At 37.7% G+C, this 27,917-nt stretch overlaps 1 protein-coding gene across 1 annotated transcript; it reads left to right on the top strand.

The window, feature by feature from the left end:
* Nucleotides 1–6,292: 6,292 nt before the first annotated feature.
* Nucleotides 6,293–18,204, top strand: lrrn1 (leucine rich repeat neuronal 1). The gene is made up of 2 exons (XM_086088147.1): nt 6,293–6,585; nt 15,179–18,204. The coding sequence occupies exon 2, from the start codon at nt 15,325–15,327 to the stop codon at nt 17,476–17,478; it is 2,154 nt and encodes a 717-aa protein (XP_085944273.1). The 5' UTR covers nt 6,293–6,585; nt 15,179–15,324; the 3' UTR covers nt 17,479–18,204.
* The last annotated feature ends 9,713 nt before the right edge of the window (nt 18,205–27,917 follow it).

A 27,917-nucleotide genomic window follows, 5' to 3' on the forward strand; every position in this document is an offset into this window, starting at 1 on the left:
TAAAGAGTTCCTTGTGTACAGTTAGACACAGTTTTGCTCTAGACTTGTACTAGGCACAGAAATAGGGCCCGTTGTGCATGTGAGACTATATACGCAGTTAGATAGAAACAAGTTAAAGGGCGGAGATCATGCTCTCCTGAAAGAGGACCATGAATGCATAGATAGCACTGTGTATCCATCCTAATTCTATAGCCAATGTCTTCTTATGGGTCACGACTCACGGGTGATCTGGAGCTTTTTCCAGCTGAGTTTGGCCGAGATGCTGGGTACACCCTGGACTGGTTTCTAGCAGACATACAGATTAAAAAATTAAAAAATACAATAACATTGCCACCGACTGACAATGTAGATTCTTCAATTAAGCTAGCCGCATCTTTTTTTGAAGGCGGATGTGCTAACCACCAAACATTGCACTGCCCCATGAATGAAAAAATATGAATGTAAGGCTAAGGAACGTAGTTTCAAAAGGCACTCATTGGATACAACTCAAAAACTGGTCTATGATAGAAATCACCCTATGTACAGCATACCTTTTAGTTGTGGTGAGCTCCATCTGTATCTTGGCCCCATGTTGCATCTCTTGGCAGGAGTCCAGCTGACTATCAATTGTGCTGACAGTTTGACCTCCAGGAAATCACTCATGTCACATCAGGCTCCCATTGAAACCTGGGGCCTCAATCATTTTCACACCACGACTCCCCCTGAACACGTTTCTCCTTCTCAGCTTCATATTACCTGGAAATGAAGCCATACCCTGAAAAGGTGTCAGTAAGAATGGGGCGGGGTGTGCTAATTGGCTGTTTTTGTTTCATGTTTATTTTAGTTTACCAGTGTGCCATGTCCCACTCAGTGTGATCTGACAATCCACACACTTTACTCGATAAAAAAAAAAAAAAAGAGAGACAACAGAGGCAATCAATCGCAACACTTGATACCCTGAATACAGAGTGGCTGTTAGTTTTAAGCAAGGCGTTATCAGCACCTTCAGCTGTTCAAACTTACAAAGACCCTAAAAATAAAACCAGAGCTAGTAAAATTCTGTTCTCGACTGAGCTACACATTGGCCTAGATACATCAGACTGTTGGTTGCTTGGGACTTTAAAGTTGATCAAAAGACACCCAAAAGTGAATTTTTGTTGCCTTGTATCAGCTGCAGAGACGCGGCTCACTCGACACAGATGAACATTTCACACACAATGTTCAAGAAGAGGAAACACATTTTGTATTTTTTTCAGATATTGCTTTTGGATTTCGATTTTCTAGAACAAAGGATGTGTCCTCGTAAATGGGACACTGCAGCATCATAATACAAAGGTTAAACAAGTTCATGTAGGGGTGAGGTGGCATGATGGTGGTCTTAAATGAATGACAGCCCAAAAGGTGCGCAGATAAATGCACCCACACACTGTTCTCTTCACCCCACTAAGGTGTGATCTGCCTGACGGATTAAGCTCTTACGAGGCTGCTGGGACTGTTTCACAGTGGAAGTCTACCCAGCAAATCGCTTGAATAGTAGAACTGGTCGGTTACAGAATCCCACAGGCTAATGATCACAATGTTCATGCTGAATAAGGAAACACAGAGGTATTTTTTTATCCTATGAGGCTTTTGGGTGACTACAAAGTAAGTTAGTGGATTCACGGAAAGGCGGGAGACTCAGATCATTTGGTTCACCCATTTCAGTTTTGTGGACTTACCAGAAAAACTGTGGAATGATTTGGTCTACTCACTCAAATTAGCGGACACACTGCGGTACACTTACTTATTAGTAAATTAGCGAACAAACCCAAAACTTTGTGGCCTCGGACAATTTGATTCACATACTCAAGTTAGCTGACTTTTTGGAAGAAATAACTCAGTTTAGTTTAATGATTTAAGTTCAAACAAAACGAAACAAAAAAACAACTACACACAATTTGGTTTACTGTCTCAAGTAACTAGAAAAAGTATACTTGCCTGGGGAGTAACGGAGTACATGTACCGGCGTTACGTATTCAGAATAATTGTTTTTTTTAACTCTATTCTATTACAATACAGGAAAAAAAACATGTAATCAAATTACAGGTACATTTATTAAAAATGTTGATTATTTCAAAGTATTACAGTTTGTACGATGGGAGAGAGAGAGAGAGAGAGAGAGAGAGAGAGAGAGAGAGAGAGAGAGAGAGAGAGAGAGAGAGAGAGAGAGAGAGAGAGAGAGAGAGAGAGAGAGAGAGAGAGAGAGAGAGAGAGACCGTTGTTGGATAGTGTTGATGTCATGTCCTCCACACGAGGCTAGTTTAATTAAAATGCTTCACGGACGAAAGGAGGAAATGGTGACCTGTATTAACTGTTTAGAACATACTTGGCTTGCTGAAGGACCGATTTATCTTTAAAGAAAAATTTTGAGCTGAGACAGTCCTTTGGCATGCTACGCTGAGCTTCTTGCTAGCCGCCGCTACACCATAATAATATGTTACACCTTTTGAAAAAATCTCTCTCCCACCAATTCATTATTTAAACACCATACACGATTTACTCGGATATCTTTTGGTTGCTTTTAGTGTCAGTTCGAAAACAGCAAGTATAGCCATCAATCAATCAATGAATCAATTAATCAATCAATCAACCTATCTATAAATGCAGTTTAACTCATTTTCTCGTACGTATAAACGTATAAATACGTTCTATTTTAAATGTTTCAAGTGTCCCAAAGATGTATTTATACGTTTATGTTTTGTTTGTTTTTTTATGCTAGAGCATACAAAAGGCTTTGATGCAGAATCTCAACTGCACAAAATGGTTGAAGCAATGGTAGTTATTACAAAAAGGGCCAGCAGGTGCCAGCAGAGTAGAAGAGATGAACCAGGGCCATGTTGAAAACAAGCTGATTTCCCCACAATTTAAAGCAGATTTGTGAATAATGATGAAACTTAGCTATATTCTTATGCTAATTTCTGCAAAACGGAAACCGATAGAAATGTACTTTTTTTTCCTAAGAAGAGACTCAAATCTTTCTTTTGGTAGGTTCCATGTTTTTATAGCAATAGAACACAATATTCTGTGGGCCTTGCAAAATCAGACAAAATCCAGTAAAACAGCCGGGAGCGAAGGGGATTGCTTCAGTGAAAATGGCTGGGAGTCAATGAGTTAATGGTTGTCAGTTATACAAGGATTTTTGCTATTTGTAGGCTGCCCAGGTCCCTATGACCCGCAAATAGCAGGGGCGCACTAGATAGAAATATTTATTGTGGTGATATTTATTTTTACGAGTATGTTGTCTTCAAGAACATACTTGTTATTGGAGTAATCGAAACTTAATCCAAAGTAATCAAATTAAATTACTTTAATATTATGGTACTTGGATTACATTACTAACTACCTTTTAAGCAGATAACTTGTAACTTTAACGGAATATTTTAATAATTTTAAAAGTAACCCTCCCAACCCTGTCAGTATAAACATGCAAACTGAAGAATTGGTTTACTGGATAGCAAACTTATTGGAAACACCATAAATTACCAATAGCGTAATTCTGAAGCATAACTTTACTATCTTTACTATGACTTTTGGTAAGAGAACAATCCCAAAATATGTTGGGAATAATAGAAGAAAACCAATAAGCGACTGACTACTATGATAGTATTGATACTGGGCTTTGTGACTCTTGTGTCAGGGGTGCACATCGATGTTGTGTTTTTTAATGCAAAGATAATTTCCTAGTAATGACATGCATCAATGTGTATGCTTTTTGTGCTTGTCAAAGAATGACCCAAAACTTTTTTTAATTTACACAAGACATTTTTACTTGAAATCAGTCCATAGAATTTTGAATAGCCTGAAGAGAGAGTTGGTTTGGAATGATCACAAGTGCAGCAAAAATGCTAATTGGCGTGTCTGTTTGGATAACTGAGACGAACCAACTGCACAAGCACTCTAAAAGCATAACTGCTTTTAGGAAGACTATTATAATTGTAGCTGGATATACAGTAAGCACTATAATAGACGCAAGTAGTATGTGCTGCAGTGCACCATTGTTCCCCAAGAAAGCCTGTGGGTATGCTCCGGGTCTTCATATCCACAAAATGTTTCAGCATTAGTTGCATCCTGTGGAAATGTTAGCTATTAAAAGATTATGCAAAGTGTAAAGCCCAAAAGCGAAATGTGTTAAGAAGTTACTCAGTCAAACTGCAGTAACTTTACTGGATACTTCAGTAGACTTACATAATCATGTGATACTCAATACAAGAGTTGTATAAATTACATTTCATTTACAAAGACAATATTGTTGCTGTGGCCTAGTAAGGAGGTATTAATTTTTAATGCATTGTGCTTTTTTCTTTTTTTTTCTCAGTGTTCGGTTTGCTAGACAGAGCTGGACTGGCACAATGGTTTTTTTTAAAAGTTTTTTTTAAAAATAAATTCAGCCCTGGCATTTTGACCTAGACTCGCCCACGCACATGGATATCTAAAAAGTATAAAAAAGAATAACACAAACATGTCTTAATTCTTTATGATTCTATTCAAGTCATGTGGATAGGAATGAAAAATGTATGAAGCTATAATCTATCTATCTATCTATCTATCTATCTATCTATCTATCTATCTATCTATCTATCTATCTATCTATCTATCTATCTATCTATCTATCTATCTATCTATCTATCTATCTATCTATCTATCTATCTATCTATCTATCTATCTATCTATCTATCTATCTATCTATCTATCTATCCAGCTATCTATCTATCTATCTATCTATCTATCTATCTATCTATCTATCCAGCTATCTATCTATCTATCTATCTATCTATCTATCTATCTATCTATCTATCTATCTATCTATCTATCTATCTATCTATCTATCTATCTATCTATCTATCTATCTATCGTATTCTCCATAAAGTGTTGCCTTCAGGAACAGTCAATAGTGTATTTAAATTGGGCACCACTGTTGTAAATGGGTTAACGGGCTGCTACTTGTAATTTGTGGGCTGGTCTTTTGGGGTGAAATTGTGGAAAATGATAGTAAATTGCACCACATCTGCTCCAAAAAATGCAAGCCCACCGGGCATCTACCATGTATACCAGATGGCCAGTCCAGCCCTTATTATAGAACTACTTACTGTATGTTCTGTGTGTACAGGCTTTGTCAGCTCACCTGTGACACTAATAAGGAAAAATGTTATAGAAAATGCATGGATGGATGGTGAGGTAAGAGGATAGGTCAATATTCAGTATTGTTGTTACATACTATAGTCTCACAGTGTAGACAGTCCATAAACGGTGTATTATATATTTTATATATAATAGGGGTGTCAAAATGAGTGTGTTAATTATTTTTGAGTTAATTTAAAGCTTCCTTAATGCCACAATTTTTTTTAACGAGTGATTAATGACCCGCCCCCTACTTGGAAAGCCTGTGCTGGGGAAATTCCAGTCGCAACACAGCAGACACGTCCACATTGAAATTTAGCAGCAATACATTTAATAATAATGCATATATTTGTGGAGACTGGGGTCAAGTTACATTTCACAATTTTTAAAATGTGCAGTTTCACAAGTCTTACGTCTTACAAATTATACTATTATGCCATCCAGTAGCAGACCTCAACACAAATCAATATCACACTCGTTTTTTTTTGTTTTTTTTACAGTGCAGTACAGTACATGTTTTTAATTTTAACTTAATTTTATGAACTATTATGAAATTACTGTATCAATGATTAAAATATGCAGCCATATTTCTATTATTTTTTCCCCCACTTTTATGTTAACAAGAGTATAGGAAAACTTTGAAAAAATATTTTATAATATACATTTTATGGTACATTTAGAACAGATATGAAATTTGCAATTAATCGTGAGTTAACTATTGAAGTCATGTGATTAATTATGATTTTTAAAATGAATCGCCTGACACCCCTGGTATATAATCTTTTATTCTTAAAAAACCCAAAACAAAACCTTTTTAGATCGTAGGTTTTGAGCTTTGACCCCCACGGATATGTTTACAAGAGAAATACCACAATAGGAGCAGTGGCCGCCTGTCTGTCCAACCCCCACCCATGCAGCCAACCCCGCCCTGGCCCAGCCGCCCTCTGCCGCCTTTGTTCTCCTTCCAGCAAGCTTGAGCAGATGGCGCGCTGCTTGGCTTGGCCGCGCTTGACAGACACACGCGCTCCGCCAATCGGCTGCCGGGGAATCAGCTGACTGGTGTGGCCAGCGCCAGGTGTTTTGATCATTTGTTTTTCTCCCCCCCCCCCCCCCCTCCCCCCCCCCCCCCCCCCCCCCTCTCCATCTGTTGGCGGAGAGGAGTACTCGCGGGTCGACAATTCTTCTGTGGAGACTAGCAGCAGGTTGGCCATCTCTCAGCAGACCGCCATGCAGCCCTGGGACTGATCGGGTGGGACACACGCACGCAAAGACGTCCATGCTGTGAGCACAACAGAGGAGCAGCGAGATAACAGCATATACGTTTTATTATGCTTTTGCTTTAACGAGGCAGTCACAGACGTTATTTTTGGTTGTTCCGTGGCGACGCGTTGCCCGTTTTTGGAGGAAGGACTGGTGCGTTAAATGTCATTGAATTGGAATGACAACAAGGTGAGCCCAATAGGAAAACACGATTTGCCGTAATTGTTTCTTTTTTTTGGCAAAAAAATATATTTTGCTGTCAAGTGAAAATGCATTTGTTGTCGTGGTGCTGAGTTATTAATTGCAAAATAAGCCGTAAATTGCTTTCCTTCCTGCAGCGACGATGAGCTGAGCTTTTATTTTGGACACAGGCGCACTCAAGGGCATGGCCACCAATTTACCAGTCACATCATCTACCAGTGAGCCTATCACTTAATTGCAAAGTCAGACTATTTTTAAAAGTGGCAAGTGTACAGTTAGCCGTTTTGGTGGATTTAACCAAATATGTCAACTCGGCAATGCGTCAAAAACAAACTTTGATGTCTTTGCGGCACTTGATGTGCCCGCAGGAACCGCACGCGTGCGCAACATTCTCCAAATGTGATTTGCATATTAATGACAAAAGTGCATATGAGCAGATGTCTGCTGCATTCTAAGCTCAAGAAGTTGGTCTGTCTCGCCTTTCTAGATGTTGCTCTGGGTAGTGGGGGTTGTGTTGGTAGGGGGTCCATTGTGGATTGTGGTGCTTCTTGCTGCAGCTGTTGCACTATTGTGATGGAGTGATGCTGATGGCTTCACTGCCATTTGCTTCGAGGGATGGTTAGTTTCGATGGGACATGTGAGGAGACAGTGATGATGGCTTCATTTTTGACTCTTGAACAAGCATGTTGCGAGTTATCCCATAACCATTTCCACTTTATTATCATGCAAACAGTTTACCTGGCCTCACTTTTTTTTCATTGAAAATATAATTTTAAATCAAGTCCAATTGTTTAATCGTGCAATTTATTTCCTTAAACATGCACTCATTAACTCATTCACTGCCATTGACGGCTATTGACGTCAACAATTCATTTGAACTATTTCTATTAGTTTACCATTTTTCCCACTTTTGCTTACAAGAGTATGAAAACCTAGAAATGTTTTTTATTATACATTTAGAACAGATATCATATGCATGATTAATTGTGAGTTAACTATTGAAGTCATGCGATTAATTACAATAAAAAAATTAAGAAAAGATTATTAAAAATTAGGAGCGTCAGGCGATTACATTTTGTTATCGTAATTAATTGCATGACTTCACGAGTTAACTCATGATTAATCACAAATTTTATATCTGTTCTAAATTTACAATAAAAAAATATAGGTTTTCATACTTTTGTTAACAAAAGTGGAGAAAAAAAATTTAACTAATAGAAATAGTTCAAATGAATATTTCACGTCTATAACCGTCAATGGCAGTGAATGAGTTAATCATATGCGCTTTGCAAGCAGGTGTCTGCATCTATTAGGATGTTAGGAGGCAGCAGGGCTCATGGGGGCTCCAACTCCCAATTCTCCCTATACTGCCCCAAGCAGCATTTAGGTCTCAAGGGTGTTTGGCAGAGAGAGATAACAGTATGGTGGGGGAAGCTGGGTTATTGAGCTAAAGCCTCTAACCATTATTCATATAAGAAGGGTTAAGGTATTAGCCTCTTTGTCCTCTGTGTGCTTGAGGTCTCAGAAACAACAGATGTAGTTAAAGTCCAGTTCAGATCATCTCTTTTGGCATTAATGCAGTCATTCGAATGGTTAGATAGTAAATACAGGATGGTTTCTATCCGCACTACACGTGTGTGTGTGTGCGTGCGTGCGGGGGTGTGTGTGTGTGTGTGTGCGTGTGTGTCAGTCCCATCTGGCTCAAAAGGTGTCACCTGTGCTGATGTTTGGTCATCGGTTAACAAGTGTCTGGGTGGTGTGAGTCAAAGTAAATGGTACTTTATTTATGTAGCGCTTTACATTCAACTACTCATAATGCAACATCGAGAGCAGCTGGGGGTTCAGTAACTTGCTCAAGGATACTTCGACGTGGTCACAATGGCATGGGATTGAACCCACATCTTCTGGATTGGGAGACAAGCACTCTACCACTGAGCCACACCACCTCAATTTTAGTATTTTTATCTTCATTCATTGTAATGTCTTGTGTTTTATAATACAATAGTGAAATATATATATATATATATATATATATATATATATATATATATATATATATATAATGTGTGTTAGTGCTGTGCAATATATGGACAAAATGTTATATCCTGATGTAGGCAAGTGCATACAGTACCTTGATAACAATATATCCCAATATTAAGGATGAGTGCTTTTTATAAATAACCGCCAACAACCCTCACACACACACACAAAAAAGACAGATAATTTTAAAGAAAGACCTATACATCTCACTATAGAATTTTCCCTAAAATTGCATGAAATCTATGGCAATTTTCTATTCTTCTGATTTCAAATATAGTTCCTAACTGTAAAATGGCCACAATAGAGCTGCTGATACTGGTTTTGTCGCTAGTACGGATATCTTTACATAAGGCATTCGCTTATCCCTACCCAATATTTTCCTTCAAAATTGCATGCTATTAACCTATAACCCAACCCAAAAACCTATAAATACGTTTTTAAAATAATTTGTCCTGCACTCCCAAAAACGTATTTATGCGTTGTTGTTTTTTATGCTAGAGCATACAGAAGACCTTGATGCAGCTTCTGACATGAATAGGCCGCTTAAAGCAATGGTAGTTATCACAAACAACAGCCAGCAGGTGGCAGAAGAGTATAATAGATCAACCAGGGCCATGTTGCAACAAGCTCTTTTCCCAGTGTTTTCAACAGGCTTGTGAATAAAACTTAGCTATATTCTACTGTAATACTAATTGCTGCAAAACGGAAACCAATACAAGTATACTTGTTTTTTTTCCTGATGAAAGAAGAGAGTTTTCATAGCAATAGAACACAATATTCTGTGGGCCTTGCAAAATCAGTCAAAGTCCAGTACACAGTTAGGCAAGGCAGGTGCGCTCACACAAAAAATATATATATATTAACAAAAATGTAAAAGGAAAACAAGAAGTTTTGGAAACACTAATAATCCAAATTAACCAAAGTAAAAAAAATAAAAAAATAAACACATTTAAAATAACACTCAGACTAAGTAACATGAACAGAGATGAATAAATGAATTGTTTTAGTCAGCTGTGATATCTCCAAAACACTTGTGACTCTATTGTACATAATCAGTTGTACATAATCAGAAGATGAATGGATGTAAATTTAAAAAGTAAAACTCATATACGATATCAATTTATTGAACACAAGGAAACTTTTCAATGCAGCCATTCATACCTAATTTCAATATTCAAAACCATTTTGATTGTTTCGAATGTAATATCTTAAAATTATACATTGTGGGCTCTCAATAAATATAAACTATAATCATCAAAATAACAATTAAAAAAATCTGTATTTTACTCTGTGTGTAGTAAACTGATATAATGTACATTATATAAGTTCCACTTTTGGAATTGAAATAATAATAATAATAATCATCTGTATATTTTTTATTATTATTGTTTAAATTTATAATTACAAACCTTGACTGAAACTTTGCAAATGGTATCTTGGACACTCAAAGTTTGAATGTATTTTCATATTAAATATTAACTGTTCATTTTTAGTGCCAGGAAATCTTGATCTTGACACTCTTTGACTGGTATGTTATTCACTTATAGGTTCATAAATAAATGAACAAGAGCAAAAGAGAGCTGCCAAACATTGCTCCATCATCAAACATTAAATTGTCTTCAATATCTCAGACAAACTAGTTACATAAGACAATCTGGAAGAAACATAAAATAAGCACTATTTTTCTGAGATTTGTTTTGTTTTTATTAACTAGCACACATGCATGCGTAAGTACAGTATGTAACTCAAAAACATCACGCATGCTGTACTTCCCCACATTAGTCTACTGAGACTGTACGCTTTATAGTGAGCAAGGCAATTAAGCAGCATATAATCAATAGCATGAGTGTTGTTGATGGTTAGTGGTCTTGTTGTCTTCAAGCAGCGGGATTTAATTGCAGTCACGTGAAAGATGGGAAACTTTGTTCTATGTAATGAATGTAGGCTTGGCCAAAAGGTTCTCTTATATAAAAATGATTTTGTACAGATATACAGTGACACACTTTAAGATTGAACACGACTTCTATTTATTTTTCAGTGCGAATTGTATACTGCAGTTGACATTGTGTCTAAAGCGTCAATGCTTTACCCGAGTTAGGTTAAAAGCATCTATTGTTTAATTTAAACCTCTGTGTTTTCAGTTTCCTGCCTTTGTGTCTTTGTGTGATGTTGTTTACGTTTGAGTATTCTGTCACCTGCTCTGTGTTTAAATGTTTCCTGTGGCTTTGGGAGTTAGATCACAATGGACTCGTCATGATTTGTTTTTGCGAAATGACCTAATTGGATATTTCAAGTACTTGCAATTGAGCTTTTGTTGTTGTTGTTAAACTATAGTTCTATCTGAAACATGTTTTTTGTTTGTCTAATATGCTACTGAGTGGGTTTGAAGAACTTTTTAATGTTCTGCTGTATAAAGGGGAGACAAATGACAAAATATGCTGCAATCGTTTATCAAATATGGAGAATATATGATTAACCTGTTCAAGGTTCAAGGACGCATTTGTCGAGGAAGGACACATCTGTACTTGCTCCTGCACACGCTTGTGACTTCTAACTATTTTGTTGACATTGGGATTTTTAACTACATTGCTGCAATATGCCTGGCAGAAAAAGAGAGGAGATAAAATCTTCTCTTGCAAAACTCAAAGAAATGGTCACCAAAATACTTGAAATGAAAAAGAGCATTGAGCCACTTCTGCAGGAAATTCAGCAGTTGAAGAAAGAGACACAAGAAAAAGATCGACGTATTGTCACCTTGGAACAAAAAGTGGATGATTTGGATGTGATAGTTACAGGTATCCAGATTAAACCGCGCCGCAGCCCTCGGGCGAGAACTGCGGCCAGCGCAAGTGCAGTTGATTCTGACCAAGTTTCAGCGAATTAAACTCTGAGATTTGGGATTAATTGTGGATCCAGCGCACATCCAGATGTGCTTTTCGCTTCCAACTGGGGGGACACGACCACCGGCAGTTCTGATCAGGTTTGTTGACAGGAAGAAAAAAATTGCTCTTTTGGGAAATTGCTACAAGTTTAAAGATAAACATGTCTACGTCAATGAAAATCTCACTAAACGAAATGCTGATTGCCAGAAGGGCGCGACAATTAAGAAAGAATGGATTTATCGAGAACACATGGACAAAAGACTGTCGGATCTTCATCCAAACAAAAGAAGACTCATCTTCTCAGAAGAAAATACGGATCGTGAAAAGAGTGGAAGAATTGGCGGATTTTGAGAGACAATAACTGCTATAAGTAACTCACATCATTAAATTTAGGATTATGTCTTACCCAAATGAAATTATTGTAACATATTACTAATTAACCCAAAACTGGAGCTGTCATGATTTGAATTATGTAAATATAGCATATGATTACTTGCTGACGCTGCCAAGGTTAACTCTTGCTTATACACCTGCATTGATAACATGTATTGCTGTTCCTGTAGCATTGAGAAAAAAACTGCTGAAATGTAGTTTAGGAACAATAAAGTCAATGCATTCCAATTTGTAGCCATTAGCACATTGCTAAGGATGACCACAATGTATGTTTTGGATTTAATTATCCATTTCAATATGTGAGTAGATAAATTCAATGTGTAAATTGGCAACCTTTCTGGTAAATTGGTTTATATTTGAACACATAAAAAGTTACTATAAATCCACATGAAATGTGACTAAGCTGCACTTGACACAATTGTTTACACATTTGCTTTACTTTGTTCCCGCTATTCTTAAATGCATTGTGTATGCACACTTCCTATCCTGATTTTTATGAATCAAACCAAAAATAAGCCTCTTTTATGTTGGCATATGCATGCCACTGCTATATACCGGTATCATCTTTGACTAATAAATTGTAACATATTAATGTTGGCCATTTACTTACTTGAAATATTACATCACATGTCAAAAACAATCCCAAAATAGCTAATAGCTCTGATTTTAATTGCATTATGCCACACACAAAAAAGAAAGGAAAAAACTAAATAAATAAACAACAAACAAAACAACTCTGCTTTCAATTACAGTAAAATGTGTCCGGTTTCTATCCTCTGAGTTTGCACCTTTTACATTTACCTAATGCAAAGTCGCAGTAGCCTCACAACATACTGTACAGCCCTTTAGCTTGGAGACTAAGCACGTCACCAATGCTGCTCCTGCTCCCATAGGGACTTCCGAGTGTGTGAGGTGACTGCTCCGGCCTTCCTGCCGCTGTTGCCAGGCAGGTTCCATTCAGGAGAATTAGTCAGCTCTCTTGCTGGAAAGCCTCTTAAGGACTATCTTCTTAAGATTACGTTAACCATGGGACTGTGTTGCTGCGTATCTACACTGCACTGAGAAGGTTTGCTTCTTTAGTAAATACACCTCACTGAGTAATGAGATCTCTCAAGTGTTGCTGCTGTTAATGCAAGCACAGTGAGTTTGTTAAAGATGTGCTGGTAACCTAATGGGAGCATATGTTGTTCTGGAATCTGAATATACCTTTCTGTGTTGACGATGCCTTTCCAGATGCGGACTCATGTGCAACCCTATACAGATGCAGGCTTATAAACTGAGTGCTGATAACAACTTGGGTTGTCCTTGTCCTTGTCCTCCAGTATAATATAGCGCCCCCGTTTTCCACAAAGAACTTGGAATCGTGATTGGTCTGACCACAAAAGAGGTTTCTTGGTCTGCTTTAGAAATGGCTTCTTCTTTGAGTCGAGTTTCATCTGGCACGGTGGATTGTGTTCACCCACAATGTTTTCTGGAAGTATTGCTGAGCCCTGTCTGTGATTTCTCTTACAGTAAGCATTCCTGTTTGCGGTGCAGTGCCGTTTAAGGGCCCGAAGATCATGGGCATCCAGGATGATTTGTCGGCCTTGACCCTTACACACAGAGATTGTTCCAGATTCTCTGAATCTTTGGATGATGTTATGCACTTTTTTTCACAACCTTTTTTTAATTTTTCCGCTGGTAAACACCTTTCTGATATTTCTCCGCTATCTTTATGCGCAACATTGGAGGAATTGGTGATTCTCTACCCATCTTTGCTTGTGAGAGACACTGCCACTCTGAGAAACTCTTTTTATACTCCAATCAAGTTGCCAATGGACCTCATTAGTGGTAGATGGTCTTCCAGCTGTTTTTTTTTTTTTGGTTTTTCAAGTTCAATTGACTTGTCCAGCTTCTTATTGTTACCTGTCCCAACTATTTTTTAGATTTGTTGGCACCATGAAATTTACAATCAATATATTTTTCCCTTAAAATGATACATTTTCTCAGTTTAAACTTTTGACCTGTCATCTATTTTCCATTCTGAACGAAATATTGAAATTTGGCACTTCCACATAATTGCATTCAGTTTTTATTCACAATTTGTATAGTGTCCCAACATTTTTGGAATTGGGTTTGTATATTAATATTATTAATTATGGAATTCTTCTTAAATATCAAGGACATGATAAAAACATTGAATTAGAAATAATATTTTGCGGAGGCAATAACTGGTTAAAAATGATTTAGTTTATTAATGAAACCAACATGTGTTACACAAACATTGACATCAGTAAGGATGAGATGAAAATATGTTCATAATTATAATTCAATAATTGTAAATATAAATTAAAAAGATTTTGAATGGTCTTAAAGTGCAATAAGTCAGGTCTTTCATAAATGTAAGAAAATACTTTTAAATTCACGTGAACAGTAAATTTCAAGAAAACAGTAAAATACAAAAAAAAATTGGCCTTAAAATTCTATTTTCTTGTTAATTTATGAGAAAAGAGATATTAAAATAATTGATTCACGGTTTTATGAATCAATATCAGCCTTGAAAAAGAAAATCTATTTGATATTTGTTATTCAATGTATTTAAAAACCCAGTCCTAATGTTTATCCAGATGGGAATTCAATGGAATTACTTTCAATTATATTTTTTAACACATATTGTATAAAAACATGTCATCTGTCTAAATGACGTATGATATTCCTTCTCTAGTATTCCTCCTGTTAAAAGCCCATCCTCTGTGAACCATAAGCGCCAGTGGCAATGCCGCTTATTTTGAACTCTTCAAATTCAAAATCACAAAAAGTTACAATGGAAGTTAATACTTATGCATGAAATAATCCAACACATATTTTTTTCATATTGCCCTAAATTCTGTACTGAAGCTGTTGCATTCAAATTTTAGTTTTGCATCTTTTCACGCTAACGTCTTCTGTGTTTAATGATGTGCAGTGTGGTGGTGATGTTCAGCTCAGAAGTTAATGATCAAGTCCTTATGGGCCTGCTGGATAGATGAAAGCTCTCAAAGGATTTTGAGCCATTTCCAAGTAGTTCACAGCAGTGTTTTGCACTTGCATCATAATGAGCTGACTTGCAGTCTCAAAACTGTTGATGCTGCACATAATTTATTGACTTACAAGGAAACTGGGGTAGCAGTTGTTCTTCTTTTCGCTACCTGATATCCACACATGACATGCTTGACTATTCAATTAATTTTTAATTAATTTTTTTTTTTAAATCACCCCAATTCATATCTATTTTTCTTTCTTTTCAGATTATTATTCTGCATAATCCTGCTATTCAAGACATCAATTGGCTTCACCTCCTGGCGCGTTCACTTGACTCAAAGACATATTCAGTGCAAGTCTGGTTGATGACCGTTAGGTACTCTCTTCAAAAGTCATCTGCCCCTCTTGCAGCATGGCTAGATGGGGATTGGGGCGCTTTGGTCCAAGCCAGATGTTTGCTGTCCTGATTATGGTATCAACAAGTATATCCCTTGTCCAAAGTAATGACTGTCCCCAGCTATGTGTGTGCGAGATCCGACCCTGGTTCACCCCACAGTCCACATACAGATACGCTACCACTGTGGACTGCAATGACCTGCACCTGACACGCATCCCTGCCAACCTCTCGAGTGATACTCAGGTTCTCTTGCTGCAAAGCAACTATATTGCCAGGACCAGTGAAGAGCTGGAGCAGCTGTTCAACCTGACAGAGCTGGATCTATCCCAGAATAATTTCAGTAACATTCAAGATGTTGGCCTCACAAATATGTCACAGCTCACAACGCTTCATTTAGAAGAGAACCAGATCACGGAAATGCCTGATTACTGTCTACAGGACCTCAGCAATCTGCAGGAGCTCTACATTAACCACAATCAGATCAATGCTATTTCTGCCAACGCTTTCTCTGGACTCCATAATTTGCTAAGGCTTCACCTTAATTCCAATAAGTTGAAGACCATCAGCAGCCAGTGGTTTGAATCTACGCCCAATTTAGAGATCCTTATGATTGGGGAAAATCCTATTGGTGGAATTACAGATTTTAACTTCAAGCCTCTGGGCAACCTGATAAGTTTGGTCTTGGCGGGTATGGATTTGACAGATATTCCTGGAAATGCCTTTGTGGGCCTTGACAAGCTAGGAAGTCTCTCTTTATATGATAATAAGTTAGAGAGAGTGCCTCAAAAAGCCTTTCAAAAACTGCCTAACCTCAAGTTCTTGGATTTAAACAAAAATCCAGTGCACAAGATTCAGGAGGGAGATTTCAAGAACATGTTGAGGCTAAATGAGCTGGGTATAAACAACATGGATGAGTTGGTTTCTATAGACCGCTACGCTCTGGATAATCTTCCTGAGCTCACGAAACTGGAGGCAACAAACAATCACAAGTTCTCTTACATCAACAGTCACGCCTTCCGTGATGTCCCAGCCTTGGAGAGTTTAATGCTGAACAACAACGCGCTAAATGCCCTCTACCAGACCACCATAGACTCGCTTCCCAACCTGCGTGAAATCAGCATCCACAGCAACCCCTTTCGTTGTGACTGCATTATCCACTGGATGGGCGCTAACAAGACTACCGTTCGTTTCATGGAACCTTTATCCATGTTTTGTGCCAGGCCGACGGAGGTCAAGGGTATGCTCGTGCAGGATGTTATGCAGAAGAACCTAGCAAACCAATGCTTGCCAATGATTAGCCATGACACTTTCCTCAGTCACCTCAACATAGACATTGGCGCTAGTATAGACTTGGACTGCAGAGCCATGTCCCTGCCCATGCCAGAAATCTATTGGGTGACACCAACGGGGACCAAGGTCATGATAGACAGCCTATCTGATAAGTACAGCCTCAACAGTGAAGGCACATTGAGAATTTCCCACATTCAAGTTGAAGATTCTGGCAGGTACACCTGTGTGGCTCAGAATTCACAAGGAGCCGATACAAGAGTTGCAGCCATACGAGTTAACGGCACTCTGCTCGACAGCACTCAGCTCATGAACATTTACGTCAAACAGACGGATTCCCACTCAATCCTGGTCTCCTGGAAGGTCAACTCCAACGTAATGACCTCGAACCTGAAGTGGTCATCTGCCACCATGAAAATAGACAACCCGCATATTACGTACACTGCCAAGGTTCCTGTGGACGTTCATGAGTACAACCTGACTCATTTACTACCAGCAACCGAGTATGAGGTTTGCCTCACCGTCTCCAACATCCAGCAGCAAACACAGAAGTCATGCGTGAATGTAACGACAAAGCAAACCGCCTTCCCTGTGGAAGTGTCTGACCAGGCGACCAACGTGGCTCTGGCGGCAGTTATGGGGACAATGTTTGCAATCATCAGCTTGGCGTCCCTCGGTGTGTATGTCGCTAAGCGCTGGAAAAGGAAAAACTATCATCATTCCCTGAAAAAGTACATGCAGAAAACCTCATCCATTCCCTTGAATGAGCTGTACCCCCCTCTTATCAACCTGTGGGAGGCGGACAGTGAAAAAGAGAAAGAAGGCTCCTCTGAGAGCAAACCGAGCCAGGTGGACACCACACGCAGCTACTACATGTGGTGAGAGCGACAACTCTTTTTTTTTTTTTAGAGACATGTCCGAAGCACATAAGTGCATGTAGAAGTGAACTACCTTGTATTTTTTATTCTTTATTTTGCTCTTTGGATCTCTCAGACTCAACATTTCAGCTCCTTAGTTTCACATATTGTCTTTTGAATTCCTGTCTTTTTCGACAGACATTGGCAGCTTTCGTTGTCCTACTTAATGAAGTAGACACTTTGTTTTATTATGTTTATTTATGTTTTGAGAACACAGCATGAGTATTGTCACAGATTCAGTAGATGTGCTAAAGCCACACTATTTTTTTTTTAACTTGTTTCTCTAGCAGGAGTTTAAAGATGTAATCATTCTCATGTAAATCTGCTTCACTATTGACTGTTGTGCACTGAAATATATCTATGAACTCAAATATAAGCTGACAAAGTATGTAAAGACTTTATATACTGTCTATTGGATAATGTTAGCTATTTCTATGTAATGTTGTATCAACGATTTTGTTTACTTTTTGTACATTGATAATCACGTTTGATTTACACTTTGTTTGCGGAGCAACTACCGTAAACCAGCAATAGAAACATGAATGTTTGAAACTAGCTAAATTGATGTAAGGCTTTCTACATTTCTTGACTACTTTTTATCTTGCTAGAATATGTCTACAATCACTTGCTTATCATTGTTTACACACATGTTTATTGAAGAACACATGAAATAAAATTTTCTTTCATCTTATTTTTCAAACCCTGATTTCAACATTATTTTATTGTACAAGCACCACACTGTCTGTTATAGGGATGGTACATACACATACACAGGGTTCCCGCCGGGTCTTGGGAAATCTTAAAAGCATTGAATTCATGAATTTGGAAATAATACCATAACTCATTCAAACCCAAAAATTTATAAATATGTTTTTTAACCGTTTCTCTTGCACTCCCCAAAACATATTTATACGTTGTTGTTTTATTTTAATGTTTGTTTTGTATGCTAGAGCATACAGAAGGCTTTGATGCTGCTTCTGACCTGAAGAGGACGCTTAAAGCAATGGTAGTTGTTAAAAAAAATGACCAGCAGGTGGCAGCAGAGTATAAGAGATCAACCTGGGTCATGTTGCAACAAGCTCTTTTTGCCAGTGTTTTTAACAGGTTTGTGAATAATGATGAAAGCTATATTCTAATGCTAATTGCTGCAAAATAGAAACAGATACAAATATACTTTTTTTCCTGGTGAAAGAAAAGGCTACATCTTTTCTTATGATAGATTCCATTTTTTTATAGCAATAGAACACAATATTCTGTGGGCAAAATCAATCAAAATCCAATAAACCAGCTGGGAGCGAAGGGTGTTGCTTCAGTGAAAATGGCTGGGAGCGAATGAGTTAAAAAGGCTTGAATTCTGATATATGTGTCTTAAATTTGATGCTGTATGGGACTTTTCCGCATCACATTTCTCCTCATAAGTGTCATTTGTCATTTAGTTTAAATAACGTAGCCTAAATAAACAGGGTGGAGGAGTCCATCATTGAGAACACAGCCCCAGGTCAAAACGAATATTCACTGAAGATCATCACTACACAGATGCCATTTTTTTTGTTTTCTTATTTTTCATACCTTGCTGATATGGCTTGGTATTAAGTTTTAATTTGTTTTTGTAATGTCTTAAATAGGTCCTAAGTTTTAACTTGACGAAACCTGTAGGAACCCTGCCACAGGAAGCAAGTGGAGGTTTAAATGCTGCAAACATTACAAACATATTTTTTATATCTTTATAGTAATGTGATGAGAGTAGCTGAAGGTGCCAAATTACAAACCAAGTTTTTATTGGAAGAGAGGACTGAAAGTGAGGACCACCACATGTTTGTCTGCATAGCAATTATCAGTGTACTTACAATATTCTAGCCAATGCAGGAATATATTATGCATTATTTCTCAGAATACTTACTAGGCCTCGGTAGTCAACATGGTTGGCATTTGTTGACATGGTATAATAATGAATTGGTATTTCCAAATTTTACTTTTCAAGGGAAATTCAACAATCCACATTAGACTCAAAATGACACAGACCGAGGTCCGTGTTAAAATGTAGACCAGTCAACTTTAGCAAAGGTGGATTGATTTGCACCCAAGCAATGTTGGAGGGCCATTATTGTCCAAGTGAGAGGAGGAGACTCCTTTGTAGGAACACAAGGTTGGGATTTTTTTCTTCCATCAATAAACAATTTTGAATTGCTGAAACCCATTAATGTCAAGGTCATTTCGCGAGCCAATGGCTTTTCTTATTGCAATTATTTCGACTCCATGCTGCTCCTTGCACAGAGTAGCTACGACAGATGGTGAACCAAAATAGTGACATTAAGAGCTACTTTCACACTCATGCCACACAGTTTTTTTGTTACAAGCTTTAATAACAAGGAGACAAATAGTACGATCAATTAACTTTTTATTATTATTGAACGCCAAAAAACAACAAATGGTTCATAACTGTCAAACGGAATTATTCATTTTCCAACTCAAATGAACCTGGAGCCTGGAGTACTTGTTGAGGTGGCAAAATGGCAAACTTCCTTTAATTGGCTCGAAGGGGGAAGGATTTCCCCATATATTTTCGGAATGCTGTGCAGCGCTTTCTTCTCTGTTTGAATATTAATCTCGTGCTATCAAACTTGAATGAAATGGTCCATTAATAGTCCTAATAATACATATCGTCACCCTCTTAAAATAATTGCCCAAGTCATTTTTTTGCACACAAAAAAAAGATTTAAATATATCATAAATATCGAATAATTCAATTTTTTGTTTCCTGACAAATCTGTGGGAGGGGGGGGGGGGGCTTGAGTGATTATTTTAAGGTGTCAATATGATTTTTATTTTTATATTTATTTAACCTTTTTTTAACCAGGTAAAATGTTTGAGATCTAATTCTCATTTACAAACATGACCTGGACAAGAAGCCCAAACAGAGCACATACATCACAATACAAATAAAACAACAAAGCACAACATAATTATAAAAAATAATAATAATAAAACAGGAGAAGGGCACTTATACTTATAGGAACAAGAACAGGTGTCGACTACAATTTCCTGAATCTTGTTTTTAAACAAAGAAACTGTCGTCTGTAAGATGACTCTGAGTTTGTTCTGTAGGGTGTTCCAATCATTTGCTGCTGCGAATCGAAAGGAATTACGGCCAAATATAGTAAGTGTTTTTGGAGGGGTAAACTTAATAAACTCACTAGACCTAGTACTGTAAGTATTCTGAGCAAGATGAAGAAGTGATGACAGGTAGGATGGTGTCATGCCAAGAAAGGTTTTATAGATAAAATACAAACCAGTGATAAAGCTGCAGTGTTTGAAGAGATAGCCAGCCCGCTAATTTGTAAAGATCGCAATGGTGAGTCTGAAATTGGGCATTTGTCACAAATCGGATAGCTGAATGATAAAGGGTGTCCAGTTTTTTAAGAGTGGAGTTTAGTGCTATTCTGTAAATAAGGTCTCCATAGTCAAGATTAGGCAACAATGTCATCTTCACTAGCATGCACTTTGTGGCATAAGTAAATGAGGCTTTATTGCGAAGATAATCTGGCTTTAACCTTAGCTTGCAAGTTACTGATATGTGTGGCAAATGACAGTGATGAATCCAACCAGATACCTAAATATTTATAAGAAGTGACAAATTCCAAATTTGATCCGTCAGCACAAGTAATATTAGGATGACTATTTTTTTCAAAAAGAAATCTTACTTAATTATAAAGAAATATAGGCCAGGTAGTAAGCTCTATCGCGCATGCTGTTACTATACAAAATTTGAATATTTTGGAGTGAAGCCCACCTACTGCCCAAGTGGGGCCCAACAAAGAAAGCCCACTCTAAGCCCATGCCCAGCCAAAGCCCAACTAGACCAAGTGGTGCCCATCTGGGCCCCAACTGTACGTGTTTTCTGGGAAGTAGCGTTGGGTTGCCAAAGATGAACAAAAATGACAAGAACAAATAAAGTTTGAGAGAGCACAGTACAGAGGCCACCATCCACAGCACCATCATTTGCTGTCTCTGGGTTCCATCTTAAGAAAGCATGGGATTTATTTCCATTACTATGCTGATGATATACAGTCGATGTGTGGCATTAAAGAAGAACATAGCATTTTCCTTCAAACTGCTTGTATTGTGTCTCTTATTTAGTCTTTGTTTAACCAGGTAAGGTTAATTGAGAACAATTTCTCATTTACGTTCCCACCCTGGAGGCCATTCAGGGTCCAGTGTCTTGCCCAAGGATACGTCGACAGCAGACAGCTGGAGCTGGGATTCGAAGCATTGACCATTCTGTCACTGGATGACCCGCTCTACCTCTACCAACTGAGCCACAGCTGCTCCTGTCTTGGAGACATTGAAACTTGGACGTGGATGGCCTTGCAACGTAACGTACTTTGGAGTCAGCCAGTCCTCCCTCAAACTTCTCTACTTGATTCAAAATGCTGCAGGAGCACATACACAACTCCTATTCAGACCCCCCAAGTTCATTTTAAATCTATAACGCCAAACGTATCATATTCAATGCAAGACAGTTTGAGTCCTCTATTTTATGAGTATAATATTTTTTTTCCATTAAAACCCTGACATATATGATCTGACTCATGCATTGCACGGATAATCCATTAGAGGGCAGTATCATCCAGCTGATGGCTTTTCCAGTGAACTTGCAAGATCGCCCCAATTGAGAAAGGAGAGACACCTATGCTTATTAATAGTGGGAAATGTTCTTTCTGATTTTTGCAAATCCCAATATAATTGATATGTCTGTTTATTATAATATTTTTGACAGTTACAATGTACAAATTTAAAGCATTGTAACCGGATGTATCAAATATGACATAATCAAAAGTCATATGTCAAAGTTCCATCCATCCATCCATTTTCTGTACCGCTTGTCCTCACAAGGGTCATCGAAGGGTATGTCGAAGTTGATTCTTAAAAAATTAAAATAAAATAAAAAATAAAAAATTATATATATATATATATATTTGTTCAAAAGAACCATAAATACTCTATTTACAAAGAAACTGAATTTCTCTCTTTTATTTCATGGTTCAAGCTTTATAGAGTTAAATTTTGCTATTTGCGTTCAAATCTCATGACTTACCCAGTGTCTCATTTGTTTTTACTGCTTTTTATTTTTAAATTATGTTGTGTCTTATGTTGGATTAGTGTTGCTTTTAAGTGCTCTAAAAATTGAACTGAGTGTACAGTATTATTGCTGTAATGGCCTACTTCACCTAATTGTGTGGCCACTAAAGCCATACAAAATGTGACCTCAACAGTTTACCTGCAAGTCTCCGCACGAACATGCACTGATGATGCTAAGTAGTTATAAATTCTCTTTAATGGGATCATTTAGTGTGCAGCCCACAACAGACCATAAAGATCATCTCCATGGAGATGTGGTGGGCACGGACCCTATAAATCAAAGTGGAACAAAGTCACATTAGTGATGCTTAATTAGGTGATGGCAATGGCAGCTGCAGAATTTCATGATTTTTTTTTTCTCCCAATGGTGAACTGTATGTTTGCAATTCTAAACTGAAGCCATGTATTGAATTGAAGAGAACAACGTGAACAAGCATGACTATATGTAGCTTTCACTGTATAAAACATGTTTGTTCTGAAAGACACCCCGGCAGGATGCGCTCACTGACCGCCACCTTGGCTCGCCGCCTCTCAGGAAGAGGAAGCAGCATCCAGGAGGCTTCTCTGCGAGGATGATTAATTCTGAAGGCACCTCCTGTCAGGAAGACCTTTCTGCTGATAGAAGCAACGTGTTCTGTCAGGCCTTTGAAATTCAAATGGCGTCTTTCACTTTTAGGTCTCGCTGACGCCTTTGAAAGTCCTCATAAAAGCAACACAACGGAGATGCGGACGACATGGGCTGAATGAGAACAAACAGACATGATCCCATTCCAGCCAAAAATAGATAACAGTGACAAAAGATGCAAACACGTAATCATCAAACTATTTGGCACACGTGTTACTAAAATAGATGACTAGGACTATTTTTGCGCAAATACTGTCATGTTTAATATATAATTTTTTCTGACTCCCCTTTTTATTTTTGAAGTGGGAGAATAAAGATGTCCCAATAAAATATAAATAGCTCACAGACATGAATTGGAGGAAGTAGCTGTATTCTTGAAATGTGACTTATGGACCGGTGTCAGCTCATCATGGCGCTATGGCGCTGCCCTACTGCTCAGCTGGGTCACATTAGCAGACAGGGAATTGATAAAAAAGTTTTTGCTATTTGGTATGGTGCAAGTTAGGTATATAGGCACAAGGTTTCCCCCCCCAAAAAACCCACCACAAACAAGTTGGGATTGCCCCCTAGTGGCCGATATGCACAAAGTTGAAAATGGCCGACAATAAGGATGAGAAGATCATATCTCAGCAACCACTTTATCTATGGACTTTGGTGTAATAAATTGATTCCTGAACTCATTATTCTATTTGAAGGTCATCGTCAAGGACATTGGCTATTCTCTCTGCACATATTCAAAATTTAACGTCAAACCCAGATGTTCAGGGCAAAAAAATAAAGTACTTTCCACATACTTTTGGGTGGAGCGCATGCATCACCTAACGTTAACCTCGTTCTGCAATAACTTCACATTTTTAAACAACAATAACAATATTCATACTGGGAAATGACAGGGTTCAATGTCAGAAGTATTGTATGCAGTAAATCAAAAGAATGATCACCTCACAGCATTTCAACCCTTAGCCTTGTAGAATAGATTACATTATTGTTGAGTTTTGCATTTAAATGACTTTAGGCTTCAGCATATTTCATGAAATAAAATATTTGATATATGGCTCACTCTTCCCAATAAATCAAACAATAAACATGACTTTGAAAATTCACTAAATCACGTTGATTTAATGAGCTGTCATCCTCCATTTGGAATGGATGTGCAACTGTGTCAACTGTGCTGTCAAAGTGTAACATGAATGGCATTTAGATGGCTCAGTGAACGATTGGTTTGCCCTCTATTAATAAGATGGCATGGTTATGCCATCTCAATTATTCTCAATGATGGTCTGTTTGTGCAGCATCTACGTTCACAGGTTTAGTTCCAGGATACATGACGGACAAATTGCCAAGCCAGCTCTGTGGCACATCATTTATATAAACATGCATTTATATCTATATACAGTATATGGAGAGAGCCATATTAGAGGTGGACGATACGTATCTTGATACATGAGGTGTACTACGATTAAAGGACTTATTTCAGATCACTTGTGGTTGTGATTCATGAATAAAATCCAAATCTTAAGAAATGTCTGATGCCACATGGAAATGTAAGAAATGTCCTAGATTAATTGGCAAATAGGAAACTCATGGTATTCCAGAAGAAAACAATATCACCTTCAATTATTCAGCAAGAAATTTGACAGTAAATGCAGTAAGTGATGAATTATTTATGTTGCCATTTATGCTGCGCGCATGAGTTGGCAAGATGGAACATTCATTGGACCATTGTTTCCTTTTGTTTACTCAGCATGAACAAGCACAACTTGTATCGACTCGGTAAAATTAGTTAGACCCAATACAAGAATTGCATACAAAATAAATGAATCTGCCTCTTACTTTCAACTGACACTGGTGTTTTCATTTGACCCATTGAGCAAATGTAACCACAGCGTGTGTTTGTGTGTGCAGGTGTCCTCTTGGTACGGTTCATTTTTAGGGATTTGGCTGTCCTCTGTAAATGTGCATTAAGGCTAAAAAATTATTTAACAGAGGACCATCCTCACTACGTAACGGCCTGAGGAACATTAGAGTGGTTGACAGATTTGAGACGAAGCGATAAACATTCTTCATGGTCGTCATCGCGATGACAACATTAAATTGAGGGTGCTCAGTGCACGTCAGCTTTTATTAACAAATGAAGCACTTTGCTCTCCTCCACTGTGACAATACCAAAAGTCACTCCTGTCACTGTACCCCATCACTCATGTTTTGAATGTCTGCTGTAAAACTTAGTGGCCCCAAAGCCACTATCGGTGTTAGCTTGTGTAGAACACTAAAAACCTTTTTTCATCACTTCTAAATAGCCTATCCTCATTTTTTGCTTGTACGGTTCAAGTACATGTCAGAGCATGCACTTTTTTCCCCTTTACTTGAGTACGTAAGTAACTATTTGAATTAGTACTTTACTTTTGTCAGTACTGGATGTCCGTATACTTTCCATCTCTAATTGCTGGTATATGTAAAAGTGAAAAAGAAAAAAAACAGTGGTCCACAAAAAGTTTTGAACCTCAAAGAACTGCAATACGCAGTGGCGGCAAGTGGAATTTCCGGCGCACACGCGCACTGCTAGCTAGCTAGCTAGCTACTGTGATGCCTCCTGTTTTTATGGTTAGTGTTTATTTCGTCTTGGAGAGGTTTGGTGAGTCCTTGCCACAAAATTCAATCATCTCTTTAAGTGCACCTCTGCCTTATTAACGTGATTAAAAACAAAAACAATGAAATATAGCCCAAATTATAACAAATAATAACTTTATTAACCTGTTTTTTTTAATGGCCATTCCTCAATATTAAGAACACAGAGTACGTTCTTGTGACGCAATGAATAGGGTCTTGGTAAGCCCGGTCTCAAGAACGTACTTCCCAAGCACGCATATCTCGCTGGCGTATTTCCGTAATTCATCGCAGTTATATCATGTGACTTGTTTTCAATGAATGTGCTACTATTTCAATGTTTCAAAATGTGTTTGAACAACATACAACGGTTAAAAACCTTACTTACGTCCTTGTGATTTCGTGATACGTCATCAATGGCGGCCAAAGTAATGTTCCAATCGAAAGTATGCATAAGCTGGATGTCATTCTTTTTTACTAGTTTAAACCAAGGATGCATCGTTTGTTGCTTGGTGAAGGCTTGGCTGGGAAAATATCCCAACATGCATTTCGTACTTCAAGGAACGAATGGCAGCGGAGGAGCATCACGTTTGTTCTTCTTTCATTTCCTGCAGACATAAGCACGGCATGTGCATTGCTGCAAGTACAGTATTCCCTCCCCTTTTATGAGCGTAAATAATAATAAATATTTAATGTGTAAAGTACATCTTTATTAAATCGAGTCCTTTTATTTACACAACTTGGTTTAAGAACTGCAATTTACAATATTATACATAAATATATTAATATATATTAAATATGATTTACTATATATTCAAAGATAATTTTTATAGATTTACCACATATTCAGGAGAATTTAGAACAAAACCTGCAACTCACATTGGTGTCTTTCTGGAACTTTTTTACAATATAATTCCAATTCCAATATTTCCAATATAATCCTAAATTGGATAAATCCCATGTATAATTTCAAATGATACTTCTTTAATATATGATATAATTATATAACATTTAGTCACGTGGTACACAGTTACGGCAAGGAAGCTCGCAGTAGGAATAACATCTGGGTATTCCGCCCGTTATTTGCTCTACCTTTATGGCTTTTTGCGTACTTGCAATTGATGACGTTTCATGAGATCACAAGGACGTAAGTGTGGACAAGAATGCATATTGAGAAACGGCCAATATATCACAGAAAATATTTGAAGTGCATCAATTTACCTCAAATTTAACAAATAAATAAATGAAAGCGCCATTGCCATCTGCTGCAGTGGATGTGCACAATTGCACTTTATTCTTGCGTTTGGGAGGAAGTGGGGGGAAGTTCCCCTGGTCACTTGATGAACTCGTGAGTAGTCACTTGATAGATGAGACAACACTGACACCTTCTGGCTGTTTCAGGGAAGGCCACCTTCTTGAGCACTGTTGCTAGAATCAACACTTCAAATAATTTTTGCTACAATTAAATGCAAGTGTTTTATATTTACACCAGTGGTCTTCAGTCAGGCCCTGCAAGACTTTTTTTTTCTGCTGGCCTAAACAGTATCAGCGGTACAAAGTCCTGACTTCTTTACTTGAAGAGGGTTTTGGTCATAATTCAGAAAATAGGCAGGAGTGTCATAAAAATAAATGTCACTGTGGTCTTATAATTCACTGCTTCTGACATCAGCTGTAATTGTGTAGCCTACTATAGTAATTTGCATTTTACTGGTACTTCTTGAATGTCGGTGTTTAAGTGGCTGTCTTCAGTTTCCATGGTGAGATACCCGTAAATTAGACTTGTTTGATGGAACCATTAGTCTTTTCAATCCTTTCATGACAAAGGTCACGAATCAATGCATGTTTTTGCAATGAATTATTTTCTACAAGTGTATTTATAGAAAAATGAGGCGCAGCAATTGAATTAACCCTCTTTGCTTCAAGGTCAACATAGGATAATTGACACAGAGCAATTATTTTCATTTTAAAGGTCATTATATGCTTCACATAACCAATTTCCCCTCCCTAACTAACCATCACATTTTCCACCATTA

This window comes from Leptonotus elevatus, chromosome 10 (genome assembly GCF_054856555.1).
Source record: "Leptonotus elevatus isolate MCC_2025b chromosome 10, RoL_Lele_1.0, whole genome shotgun sequence".
NCBI lineage: Eukaryota > Metazoa > Chordata > Actinopteri > Syngnathiformes > Syngnathidae > Leptonotus > Leptonotus elevatus.